A 13,705-nucleotide genomic window follows, 5' to 3' on the forward strand; every position below is an offset into this window, starting at 1 on the left:
GAAGAGTCGTCATTTGGCACGAAACAACGTATTTTAGGGGAATTTTTGTTTAATATCAATCTCGCGTCAAATATATTTTGAATGCAAGTATAGTTATATTTTATGATAAATAATATTGAAAAAGATATTAAGTTAAAACACAATACTACTACTACTAATAATAATAATAACAATAATAATAATGAATAAACAATTTCTAACGATGATTGGAGTAAGAAGATTTTTTCATTGTAATGGATGTAAAATATCGGTTTATCGGTCGGTCGGTGGTTGAGAGAAGAGGTCCAAGCATTTAAAGCAAGAGCAAGAGCAACAGCAGGAACCGCTTGGGCCCCACCTCCCCAATCTCCATTCTACCTCTGTCAGCGCCAAGTGCAAGCACCTCGCGCTCGCGATTCTTAAAATAACGCACGCATACGCTCGCGGCTGTTATACGCGGCACCTATCGAAAAGAACGAGATGAGAGAGAAGGAAAAAAAAAGAGAGGACAAGAAGAAGAAGAAGAAGAAGAGGTGGGGGGAGAAAAAGGAGAAGGAATAAGAGGAGGCAAACGAAGTCGAAAAGAAGAAGAAGAAAGAGAAGGAAAGATGGTGGAGTCTTCTTTTTTCTTACTTTTTTTTTTTTTTTTTTTCATTTTATTCCCTTCCACTTTTTCTTTTTTCTTACTTAGCATCTTCTACAGTACGAAGCGATAGGTTAAAAAGAGTCGACCAGCTGCTGCCTTTTTGCCATTTAAATACAATGACGATGACTACGTTCACAACTCTAAAATTAAGAGACAACGACGATGACGATGAGGATGATGATGATGAGGATGAGGACGAGAACGAGGACGAGAATGACGAGGATTTAGTTGTTGCTGCTGCTGCCTAAGAGAAGAAACGTAAGCACGACCAACCAGCGTGGGCGGGGTTACGCGAGTGTAAAGGAACCTCTCTTGGATCCTTCTTCTTTTTGTTTGTTTTTACTTTTTTATTTTCCCTCTCTGTTCTCTCTCTCTCTCTTTCATTATTAGCATTCCGCGTTACTCGCGCGAATCGGCCATCGAAACGGCCACAGGATTATATAGCTCGGAGGCTATAAGGGTGTGTTGTGCAGTTATGCGAACCCCTAGATTTGTTTGCACCGTTCGCGAACGATCGAGACGGTGTGTCATTGACAAAATTTTTATTTATTTATTTTTTTTTACTTTTTATACCTTATTCATAGTTCTGATCATGTATCATTTGCACGCGAGTTCATGGATAACTCACTTTTGAACACTAAGTTTACATACATATTTCTATATCCTGTTTCTACGAATACTACCCTTTAGCGAATGAATAAAAGAGAATACGTAATTTGCGATATATACCTACGTCACACAACAATTTTTCAACATTAAACAACCCTGAGGGAAAAATGATTTTTAGTATATATTCATATTGTTCGATTAATAATAATAAAAAAAAAAACCAAAAAAAATAGGTGAGCACAAATTGTTGGCAAAGTAATAATCGTGATTCGATACTACGTACAATTTGAACCCATTCGATTAGACGAATCTCTGTTTAAATCTTAATGCTCATTAATACGATTTATTTCTATAGAGAGTTTTCAAGAGAATTTTTTTTTACAAATAGATTCGACTCGCAACTCTTCTTTATTAGTAACTCACAGTGGAGGTTAACGAACGCCTTCTGACACTAGTCACGCGTACGGCTATCAGCTGTTTCGACTACGCCAGCTGGGACCGTTGACATGCATTTCAATTATTTCTGCTCACGATGGCATGCGCTTTATAAATAGGACTTGGTAACATTCCAGACCTTGATGAAATTATCTGGAGGTTCGATTTTGGCGCCCGGAAACAACGAGACCGTTCTTTCCCCTCCGCCCCCACCCCCACCCCAAAAAAAACCAAGAAAAGGGAGTTCAAGATTAAAAAGATATATATATATATATATATATATTAACGATTTATCTACAAATTGATCGTTGTTGTGTTGTTCTTTTTTTTTTTTTTTTAATTCGTCATAAATATTATACATATGTTAAAAATTGGGTCATGGAATAGAAACAACGAATGAGTTTAAATGAGCCGTTGAGTGCACACACATCGATTAACTCGATTTTTTGAAAAAATCTTTAATTTAAGTGTCAAAGCATTTATGGTATAAGTCGTAATTTTTTATATTTATAATAACTTTTTTGAATAATAAAGATTAACACCATTAAAAACGGTAATATTTTTTTACCCATTGAATAATAAGTAATTAAACAATATATATTATTTCATCGCATTTCTCAAGTTAATCGATGTGTGCACTGAATGGCTCAAATATTCGTCAATCATCAAAATATTCGCGTATTTTACTACTTTTCGTCAAATAAATATTGAAAAGAATAATATATATAATCGACGTAAGAGATTCAATTATTTACACTATATTGACTTTTCTATGTGATATTATCTCATGGTTTTTTTTTCTTTTCTAGTCGACAAAATTTAATTGATATTTCAGTCAAAAGGATCTTATAAAAACCGGTTGATCTATAATACCCTTGTTTATTTTTTTTTTCTTCCTGAAGGAAGTAATTTTGTTCGAAAATTATTTCTACGAAAAGAGATATGGCAGATATATATATATATATAGAAAGAGAGAGAGAGAGAGAGAGAGAATAAAAAAAAAGAAAAGAAAAAAGAGAGTTAAATGCAGAAACAGGAAGAGAACAACAGGAGTATAATAAAACGAAAGGATATACGGACGAGTGACAATTGTATTGCCAGTGGCAAATAATTAACAAACGCGGCATCCAATCGGAAAGCTTTGCGTGAGCGCGACGAACTGCATCATTTCGAATAGAAATATGACTATTTCTATTTCTGTCATAACGATTTCTAATAATTTCTATGGTTATAATACGGAAGATCTAGAAAATTATGCTTCATCTTACTACTACGACCCTTTCTCTGTTTTTTCTTTTTTTTTGGTCTTCCTTCCTTTCCCTTCGTTTCTGTCCCTCTATTTTTTTTTTTGCATGCATACGCTTTCTCTCTCTCTCACTGTCTCTCTTACTCTTTTTCTTTCTTTCTCTCTTTTTATCATTTTTTTGTTCTCCCTCACCTAACCCGCCTGCGGATCGCGTCTCGGTCGACGAACTTCCTGGAACGATCTTGCGATTGCCTCCCGATGTTTTTTACCACCATCGTCTTCTCTCTTTCCCTTCTCTCCTTTTTGGATCCACGCGCGGGACGTTGGATACTCGCGGAATGCACCGGACCGACGTTCATAATCGCAGATTCCTCCTCGCTGCATTACTTCTCCTCTCTCTCTCTCTCTCTCTCTCTCTTTCTTTCTTTTTTTTTTTTTATTTTTTTATTTCGAGCCAGCGTATCTCATCCATCAAGGATGGATGATCGTTTTAAGAACGTATCCCCGCTCGTAAAAATATCTTTCCCGTTGATCTTTGTGTTTACTCGTTCGCGCGAGTTGTTATGAAATAATACATACGCAAGCAGCAGTAGCAGCAACAGCAGCAGCAACAACAGCAACCAAGATCATTTGTTCTGTCCGTAAGAGTTGGTAGTAAGACGGAACACGTAAAAAATCACCAATAGGAAATGTTTCGAAACAAATTGAACTACTGGTGTCAATTTTGGAAAAACAAAGGTAAGGATGGACAAATGAAAAAGGGTTTGCTCGTAGGAACGAGATAAGCGATAAGAATTAGAAGAAGAAAAAGAAGAAGAAATCAAACAGACGGATAAGAATTAATAAAAAAAGAGAAGAGGGGGCGGGCAGGGGTGGGTGGTTAGTAGTAGTAATAGTAGTATTATAGTAGTAGTAGTAGTAGTAGTAGACTCACGTTTGCAGTGGCCCTTATAGGCGACCGGAATGGCGCGACCCGCGCGGCAGGCGGCGAGTCGCAGGTGGCAGGCACTCTTGTAGGTGTTTCCGTCGGCCCCGCAAACGGGCCGAGCGGTTGTGTGTTGGTGCGAGGGCGCTTGCGGGCACCTGCGGGCGCACCTCACGCAGTGAGGACTTAGGTTCTGGTCCAGCAGGCAGCTCCGACCTTGGCCGCACCGAACCCGTGCGCACGAACCTGCTCGACACTTTACACGTTATTACGCACGGTCGTAAACCGGCCGTGTCATCCTAGAACCATCCTCCTCGTTCCTTTTCCGTTACAATTTATACATGCATGCATACATACGTACATACACACATACATACATACATATATATATACTTTGTATAAATATTTTTAAATCTATCCTTATGTTAAACTTTAATTTTCTTCCCCCCTTCCCCTTCCGTACTTTTTTATTTATTTTTCTTTTTCTTTACTCGGTAAACGTGTCGTCGATGATTAAACCGAGAAAAATGGATTATAGAGTCTGCGACTCTCAATGCAGGTGAAAATAACGAGCCGGAAGGCCACGACGCCTCGACGACGTTAGCCGATTATCCCTTTCAGAATCATTGATCTTACTGGGCTTCGAGGCTTATGCAATTTGTGACGCTCCGTTTCGTCGAAACCAACGTGCCGCCGCCGCCACCGCCGTTTTACGCCTTCTTACTATACGCGACGCGACCAACCAACCAACCAACCAACCAACAAACCAACCAACCAACCCCTCGACCGTCATAACCCGATATACCTGCCGCATTTACTTTACCTATTTATTCCCTTTCTTTTTTGCCCCCTTATTTCTTTTTCCTAGAGTTAATTACTTTTTTGTTTTCTCGGTAATATCGTATACCCATTTTTCTATTACGCGTATTTAAATAAATGCGAACAAATTTACAGAAAAATTTGTTAAGAAAAGTCAACGCATATTTTGTGCCCATAATTATGAAAGTGATCTAAGTCATGTATCTCTCGTTTCGAGATATTTCAAGATTTCTATTTGAACATTATATGAATTCTATGTAATATTGAATGATAATTGAAAATTATTTAACGATTTATTTTTAACAATATCGTTTTCAAATTACATTGAATTTATTTAGTTTAAAATAATGTGGTACTTAATAACTAATAAACTCTTTTTTTTTTTTTCAATTTTGATTTAGATCACTTTCATAATTATGGGCACACATATGTGTTTGGTAAAAGTTGCCAGCGTGATCTAACACTAATGCATATACATACGTGTTTGTCAATAATTAATGTAAAATAATATAATATTGATTTGTCTATTGATTATTATTTGAAATCTTGTTATTAAAAAGAAAACTTATTAAATATCATTTATTATTAGAATCTGATCAATAATATCAATCAACAAGTCATATTAATAATAAATTAATTATTCAGTACTCAACAGGATTAATAATGTACTTAATCGCAATCGATCTTATTAAAAAATAATGTAAAAAAATATTTAAAAAAAGAAGTCTCGGTTTATACATACTCACTTTGGCAGTGGCCGGTATAGGCAACGGCAAGCTCGTGGCTCCCCTTCTTGCAAGCTCGCTTCTTGAGCCTGCACAAGCTCTTGTAACTCCTTCCGTCCGTTCCGCAGACCGGGCCACCCCCTCTCGGAGCTTTGCATTCGGGGCTACAGACGCATCGAGGCCTTCCCCTTCGCACCACGCACTTTTTCCCTTCCTCGCATTTCACTTCCGCGCAACTCTCTGCGAACAAACGATACGTGCCCTTTCTCTCTCTCTCTCTCTCTCGCTCGCTCTCTCTCTCTCTCTCTCTCTCTCTCTCTCTCTCTCTCTCTCTTTCTACCTTTGTAAAGATCATTCTTCCATTCTTCGATTCGTCGTATTAAAATTTTTTCCAATTTTTTTTTTTTTTTTTTTTTTTAATTTCAAGCTTATTTTTTTTTTTTATATATATATATTTTATTTTTTACCTCTCTTTCTTTCTTCTCTCTCTCTCTCTCTCTCTCTCTTTTTAAAGACTATTCTTCCATTTGCCGATTCGTCCTATTAAAATTTTCCAATTGCTAATTTCAAATTTATTTATTTATTTATTTATTTATATATATATATTTTTTTTTGTTTAAATTTTATTTTATATATTATTTGATTTGATTTGATTTGTGATTGTGTTTTTTTTTTGAAATAAATTTTCTTTTCGGTTTACCTCTGCAAGGTCGACATTGGACACCACCTCCGAGAACTCGCCAAAAGAAAAGACTTCCACTGTCCAAATCTTCATCCGAGTAAGCCGTTGCAGCAGCTGCATTCGACGCGCAACAATCTTCTCTTGTAACACCTTGAGATAATAATTCTTTGCAGCGGCCATTGCTGATCGATGACCAACAGATACCACCTGTAATAAATCAATGAACGTTGTGCAAACGGTAATGTACAAATTTTTCATTTAAATTTGAATCTTTTTGTAAACACTTCGTTTGACTATGAAAAAAAAAAAAAAAAAAAAAGAAAACGCGATCTTTTATAAATTCAATATATCCGTTTGATCATTTTTACAAGAATATTTCTTTTTCCTTTTTTTTTTTTTTAAGATAAAATATCTGTCAGATATTAAACATTAGACTTTACTCTTATTAGAAAGTACACACCAGCACTAACTTACTCCATTGGGTCTAACAAATGTCACAAAAGAAATCATACAAAACGTTTTATATAATAAAAACTTTGGAAAAAGTGGAGTGTACCGGTGAACGTATTAATAAAGTAGATAGATAATAATCTTTCGTAAAGTAAAAGCACATTATACAGTCTCAAGTTATATTGGTTAGGTACTTCCTACGGTTCAAAGTTCACAGACAGAACTCTCATAATTTTCTTCGGAGCAATTTATTCATTCACGTTATGCTTTCAATAGATTTATTTACATGGTTTCACCGACCGTGGTTTTACTTGCTGCTAATAAGTAGTCTTATTTTAGAATCTGTAGAAAAAGTAGAACAAGGTTCTATTCTCGCCTATCTCGTGTAAATATATAATAGCATTATAAGTTAGTAACAAAAATTATCTATTGTATAATAAGTATGTTGTGTTACATTCTCTTTTCGTACGTACATATATTTCCTTGTGAAAACGGATATTTGTTATTTTCATTTGATAAAATACTTTAACCATTTGACTTATATGCTAACTTCACGATGGTTGTGCCTAGCGCTACGTTTCAACCAGCGTTACACTCTGTCCCATTCTCACTGCACTTCGTTTCGCTTTGAAGCGCTTAGGTAAAACTAAGATTTTTATATGTTTAAAATCTTTTTTTTGCATCGAGACCAAGTGCATATTGTTTTTAGATATTTAAAGTACACTTTAAGGTAAAAAACAAATTGATTTTTTGAAAATTCTCGAGTTTGTTTGGGATTTTATTGTTCTCTCCATAGTTATTATGTTTATTATCTTATATTATATTATATTATTCTTAATCTCTGAATGGAATTTTTTCTTTCACTAAGATCAATAGCGGATTCAAACAGAGAAATAAAAAAAAAATAAATCTTTATATATATACATATATATATTTCTTCTGTGCACGTTTTTGTAATTGAACTCCTCCTAAATGGCTGAACCGATTTCAATGAAATTTTGTGTGTGTCTTCAGGTGGATTTGATAATGGTTTAGTGTTACAATTCGGTCCAATTTATGTTGTTTATTTAAATAATTTTGTATTTCTAAATTGTTATGCGAAAAGTTTAGAGCAGTTAAACTTAAACTACTTAAAGTAAAAGTTAACAACCTGCTTTTTAAGCGATGTATTGTATACGACGTCGGTCTTTTAGTTTTGGGACAGAAACATCACGACGTATGGTATACTTTAATATAACGATAAGTAATGAGCATAATATTTCGAGAAAGAGTAGATAAACAAGATTTTTTGATTTTTCTAAGCTGTGAGTATTTTTCTTCTTCACACGCGAAGTAACATAAACGTATGTCATGCAATATTCTAACCACAAGTTCAGAACAGACGACATTGTTTACCGAACTCTTAAGAAAGAGTAGTCTTTAAGAATTCCTATTTCCGATGTACGTAAACGCGTCAAGAAGACATTCGCGACATTCCTATGAGAATTGTAAGGAGTCGGTTATAATGTCGACATGTTTTGTATTTTTAGTTGATTTATGATGATGATCAACAGAAAGTATTCATCAGAAATGTTGAATTTTTTCTTTTTGTATTGAGAAAATATGCAGCAAGTTCGGCAGGTTTTATATTATATTAGAGATACCTCGGCACACGTCGCTGTGGCTCACAATCAGTCAGAGATAATCATGACTCTTTGTTAATAAACAAATAATTCGCAATAAATTGAGATATAAACTATCCTATCTTTCAAGTTGGATGAAACTGCAGACAATTTGCAAAATTTAATTAAAATCGGTTCAGTAGTTTAGGAGTCCATTGCGGACAAACAACGTTACAATCTTACTTTTCTTATAATTGATATAAAATAGTATACTTAACAATATTCAATTATGATATTTCTCTTTATACGTCCGCGCTTATCTGTTCAATCCCGGATGCGTTTCGTATCCCTCCATTGTTTTTACCTATTAGCCATATTGCTGTTACATCTTTGTATATTTAAATCTTTAACTAGGAATAGAAAAAAATTATGAATTACTGTCTATCCTTTTCTTAACAAGAAATATGTTCGAATAGTTTTCCTTGATTTTAGAAATAATCGTTGTGAAATTAAACGATGATCCATTGCATACATTATTCCGATCAATATATTATACATAGTTCATTCTTATGACCCTTTTCGTAGATGTTAATCGATTGGTCGTGTATTTCAATGGGTTAATTCATTGGAATTGAAAGGAATAATAGAAAAATAGGTCGGTGAATAAGAAGTCGTGGTAATTGAAATGATTACGTAACAACTTGACATGTTTCACGTATGCAAGTAATGAAAAAATGATGTTTGAACATTTTCACATGTTTTTTCAAAAGATTAGGAAGATCGTTAAGAAGAGATCTACGAAAGATCCATAGACTCGTTCGTTTAGATTAACATTTTCCAAACTATATTAACACTGACCTCTGTGTTCCGTGAAAAATGTTTATTTTACTATTAACATTTGTTTTGTTTAACATAATGAAAATGTAAGAATAAATATATTTGTTTGTTTTTTTTTTTTTTTTAACTTTAACATTTTTTTTTCTATTTACTCGTTTAATTTATTTACAGTAGACTTTCGAGTTGACAAAACGCGTTAACCGCGTTTTTTTTGTTCACCTCTAAACAATTTCAAACATATTCAAATTTACGAGATATAATTTGTAATTTTCGCTACCAAAATGACACAATTTAAACATCAAATTACTTTTACACGCATGACGGATATTAGAAGACATCATAAAACAACATTTTGTTACATATCTATGACGTATATAGTCGTCAAACACGCTTAACACTTTTACAACCGCACGTTTGCGCAGTGAAACTTTGCCAGTGGCCGGCAATATTTTGGAAGAAACACTTTGCCGTCCGCACAATTTGTAAACATTTCTTACCAATGACACCACATGATTGTCACCGGCGTATGACGACTGACCTACCAATGACATCACATGAGTGTCATCGGCGTAAGACGACTGGCCTACCAATGACACCACATTGGTTTCAGCAGTTGCGAAAGTGTTCAACTGGTTAATAATAATTAAGAAAATTATTATAAACAATTTCGACAAACTCGAATCGATCATATATATCGAAGACCGAAGATAAATAGAAAATATTCTACATAGGTCTATGAATGATTATCCTTTTCCCGGACATGAATTGGTGATGATGATGATGATGGTGGTAGTGATCTGTCTCTAAATGTTTTCGAACGTTAATGTTGTTCCTTTTGAGAAACCTTCGTGAAAAGGCCGCGAAATGTCGGCGAAGAAAAAGAAAAGAAAAGAAAAGAAAAGAAAAGAAAAGAGAAGAGAAGAGAAGTCTTGAGCAGAGCAGCGCCGCGACGTCCCTGAGAGACAATGGAACACCTCGGGCGACGATTAATCACCGTGTACGATAATGCAATCGGAAAGCAACGTTCCAACTCTACGAAAGAAAGAGAACGAGAGTCTCTCTCTCTCTCTCTCTCGATGTGCGGTTTGCCAAAGCCGGCTGGCTGGTTGGCTGGTTGGCTGGTTGGCTTTCTGTTGCACCGGCAAAATGTACGTAACTTTGTCCATGACTCTTCTCTCTCTCTCTCTTTCTCTCTTTTTCTCGTTGCTTTTATTTTTTTTTTTGGTATACAACTCCTCCCACCTCTCTCTCTCTCTCTCTCTCTTTCTTTCTTTCTCTGACACAATCTACCTTCGGGATAAAACTATCTCTTTCTCTCTTTCTCTCGTTCCGTTCGAGAATCAAGCAAGAGTGGTTGTTCGTTCGTTTCTCGGTTCCGATCTAGTCACGATCCGAACGATTGGTTTAGCACGCGATCGATACTCGATCATTCTTCGATTCTTCCTACGTTATTCTTTTTCAAAACAATCCCTTCTACTTAAGGAGGGGAGGGGAGGGGAGGTGTGGGGGGATACAATCGGAGAATTCAAAAAAGAAACATTTTTTTTTCTCCTCCCCCCCTCTCTCTCTCTCTCTCTTTCTCTTATGGTTAAATCCTATATTCTTCTTCTTTCGATAACTCTTTCTTTCAATGGTTTGATTATTAATATCCAGTTTGTATGGTGAGTTAGAAAATATATGTATGTATTATTAACATGATCGATCGATAATCGGTTATCGATATCGTGTCGTACATTTTATTTTATTCATAATAATTTATACGTAATTATTATATTTATTTAATGTATAATTTAAAAGTAATTTTTTTTTTTTTTATATACGTCTCATATCACAGATTTGTATTCTCGTTAAAAAAATTTGTTCGATTCAATTTGACGGACGCGAAGATAAGTTCGAATGTAAATTGATGAAACGTTAAGATTTGCAACAAGCTTGAATGCACTTTAATGCAACGGCTAATTTTAATTATTTTACTTTTTTTTTCCTGCTTTGTATTATTAAAAAGAATAAAAAAAAAAAAAAAATTAAAAAAAAAAAAATACGAAGTATCCCAGTAATCCAATATAAAATATACAAGTAAACAAGTAACAGTTATGCATTAATGAGTTATAAAAAGAAGGTAGAAATTTTAGGAATGACTTGATAGAATTATTTTTACCGTTAAGTATTAATACTTCCAAGTTTTTCTATATATATATATATATATATATATATACGAATTATTATGTCATGCACGGTAATAAAATGATAGTCATCGTACACAGATTATTCTGCTTGTTGATGCAAATGGGATGGGAGGACGGGGGTGGGGTAAAAATTCGAAAGGATGTTTGTTTTATTACAAAAGGGTATTCTTTCTTTCTTTTTTTTTATGGAGATAGTAATAACAATAATAATAATAATTAAAAAAAAAAGAAAAAGAGAATAGAGATCGAGAGAGTGAAAAAAAAAAAAAAAGAAAGAAAGAAAAAAGGAACGTTCGAGTTAGCTCGCGTGCGTTAGTTTTAACGGTGGCGATAGGATTGCCAGGGAACGAATATAAAACGGGAGCGAGTTTGCTGGCTCGACGCCCGTTTTTGCCACTGACCTCTCTTAACGCATCACGAGAATCTTTTCGCACGGTCGAAAACCAACTGGCCAAACTATTTTTGCATTAGTCGAAGCGTAACGAATGAGAGTTGCGTTGTTTGTTGTCCGTTGTTTTATAATTGCGTTTTTTTTATCATGCGACATTTCGAATTTTTCTATTTAATCCTTTTCAATGCTATGAGCGCATATATGCGTCCAAGGAAAACAATACGTATAGATCAAGAAGGGTGTATCAATTTTTTTTCTATTCCTACCAACTTGATTCGAAATTCTTTTCTCTTTTTTGCTTTTTTATCAAAATATTAGGTCGAGTCATAAATAACTTCCGTTTTTTTATGAGACAAAAAATGGACGCTTTTCTGCGACTGATAAGTGCAAGACACCTTTCATGGAGTTTTTTTTTTTTCACTCTTTGCAATTGTTCAACGTATCTATTGGATTTTGCTTCAATATTACCTTTAAAAGGTTCATCAAAGTCGGAGATACGTCCTGCATTCGGTTCATCTTTTAAGATCGTATCTCCAGAATGGAATTTTACAAACCAATTTCTGACTGCCCTATCAATTATCAGTCCTGCACCGTATACGCTACATATTTTTTCAGTTGCCACTTTAGTGCTATTGTCTTGTTTCAATTCTTAAAGCATTACATGTCGAATGTGCACTTTTTACTATCCAATTTCAGTGGTTAAGAAAAACGGTTAAATGTAACATTGACTACATAAAGAAACATGTGTGCAGATCACACGTGTTAGAAGTGAAATCTTCGAAAACTAAGTTTCGAAAGAATGAGACGAATAGAAAATATCTGCTGTAGAATAATTATATTCTCTTCTTATTTAGTATCGCGGCCGTTTCATTGGCTCCCACCGCTCCGTTACATAGCCGCCTACCGCTCCGTTACATTTTTTCAAATCACACCCATTCTAAAGAAGTTTTCACTTCAAAAAGTTGACAGAGTGTGCAGATCACACGTGTTAGAAGTGAAATCTTCAAAAAACTAAGTTTCGAGAGAATGAGACGAATAGAAAATATCTGCTGTAGGATAATTGTATTCTCTTCTTATTTAGTAACGCGGCCGTTTCATTGCCTGCCCACCGCTCCGTTACATCGCCGCCTAACCGTTTCGTTACATTTTTTCAAATCACACCCATTCTAAAGAAGTTTTCACTTCAAAAAGTTGACAGAAGACTAACTGAATTTTACAGTGATATCAAAAATCCGTTAGTTTCGGTGACTTATAGTAGGTAAATACGAAAAATAGATTCTACATAACCGCATCGGAAATTACTTATGACTCGACCTAATAGTTATATTAATAATCAAATCATTTCAATTTCCATTAATTGCAATTGTTAAGAACTCGTTTATATACTCCCTCAGCCCTTTGTAACCTTTGCTGAGTAAATTGAAAAAATTATATTTGACGAGAGAGAGAGAGAGAGAGATCTTTTGTAATTGTTTACTTAGACACTATTTCTTGTAAATTATTAAACATTAATTAGAATATTTCAAATTTTGATATGCAATTTAAAAAATAAAAAAAAATATAAATAAATTAGTTGATTATTAATTAATTATTGATTAATTATTATTTTTCATTATATAATTTTGATCATAATTTGTCAAATTTATTTGATTTTCCGAGCACGTGCAATGATATGTCAAACCCTTAATTCATATTACACGTATAACGAAACTTGACAAGTATAATCATTGGATTTATAATAACGATAACTTTCAATTAATAGTTAAAGATGATAGTAATTCTATTAATACGAAAATAAAACGATATTATCGATATCAATTTATTATACCGTTTAAGATGAGATATTATAGTAAGTGACTAGTTGCTTAACCACTTGGCGCGAGCATAGATCGAAGCCTATTACTTTTTCCAGACACGGTATTGTAAACACAACTGTCTGGCTTATGTTAGGACGCCGATGTGCGTCGTCGCATGGACGTTTATAAACATTCCGGATCTTTTTCTTCTTGACGGCTTTATAAAAATTAAAAAGAACAAAAAATATATACATATATATGTTATATAATTAACACATTAAAATATACAATGTGTGATTTTCATTGTACGTTAAAAATATAAATGTAAAAACAATTTTAAATATTAAGATGTAAAAAAATGTTCGTGCCTTTTTTGAA

The 13,705-nt window shown here is 34.2% G+C and overlaps 1 protein-coding gene across 5 annotated transcripts in view; it reads right to left on the reverse strand.

The window, feature by feature from the left end:
• The window catches only part of LOC107064167 (follistatin-A), an 86,445-nt gene that overhangs the window by 11,423 nt on the left and 61,317 nt on the right, over positions 1 to 13,705 (reverse strand). For 4 of the 5 annotated variants that reach the window (XR_016178496.1, XM_089178308.1, XM_089178309.1 and 1 more), the window contains 3 exons: positions 6,085 to 6,273; positions 5,406 to 5,624; positions 3,850 to 4,086 (listed from right to left, as the gene is read on the reverse strand). Coding sequence is in view for 4 of the 5 variants with exons in the window: in XM_089178308.1 (XP_089034434.1) it covers positions 3,850 to 4,086; positions 5,406 to 5,624; positions 6,085 to 6,273 (645 nt within the window). In the remaining variant the exon portion in view is untranslated. The remainder of the gene's footprint in view (positions 1 to 3,849; positions 4,087 to 5,405; positions 5,625 to 6,084; positions 6,274 to 13,705) is intronic. The other variant, XM_089178310.1, reaches the window with a different exon arrangement.

Source organism: Polistes dominula, unplaced genomic scaffold, assembly GCF_049000335.1.
Source record: "Polistes dominula isolate Pdom_NZ unplaced genomic scaffold, Pdom_raw_medaka contig_77, whole genome shotgun sequence".
NCBI classification, from domain to species: domain Eukaryota; kingdom Metazoa; phylum Arthropoda; class Insecta; order Hymenoptera; family Vespidae; genus Polistes; species Polistes dominula.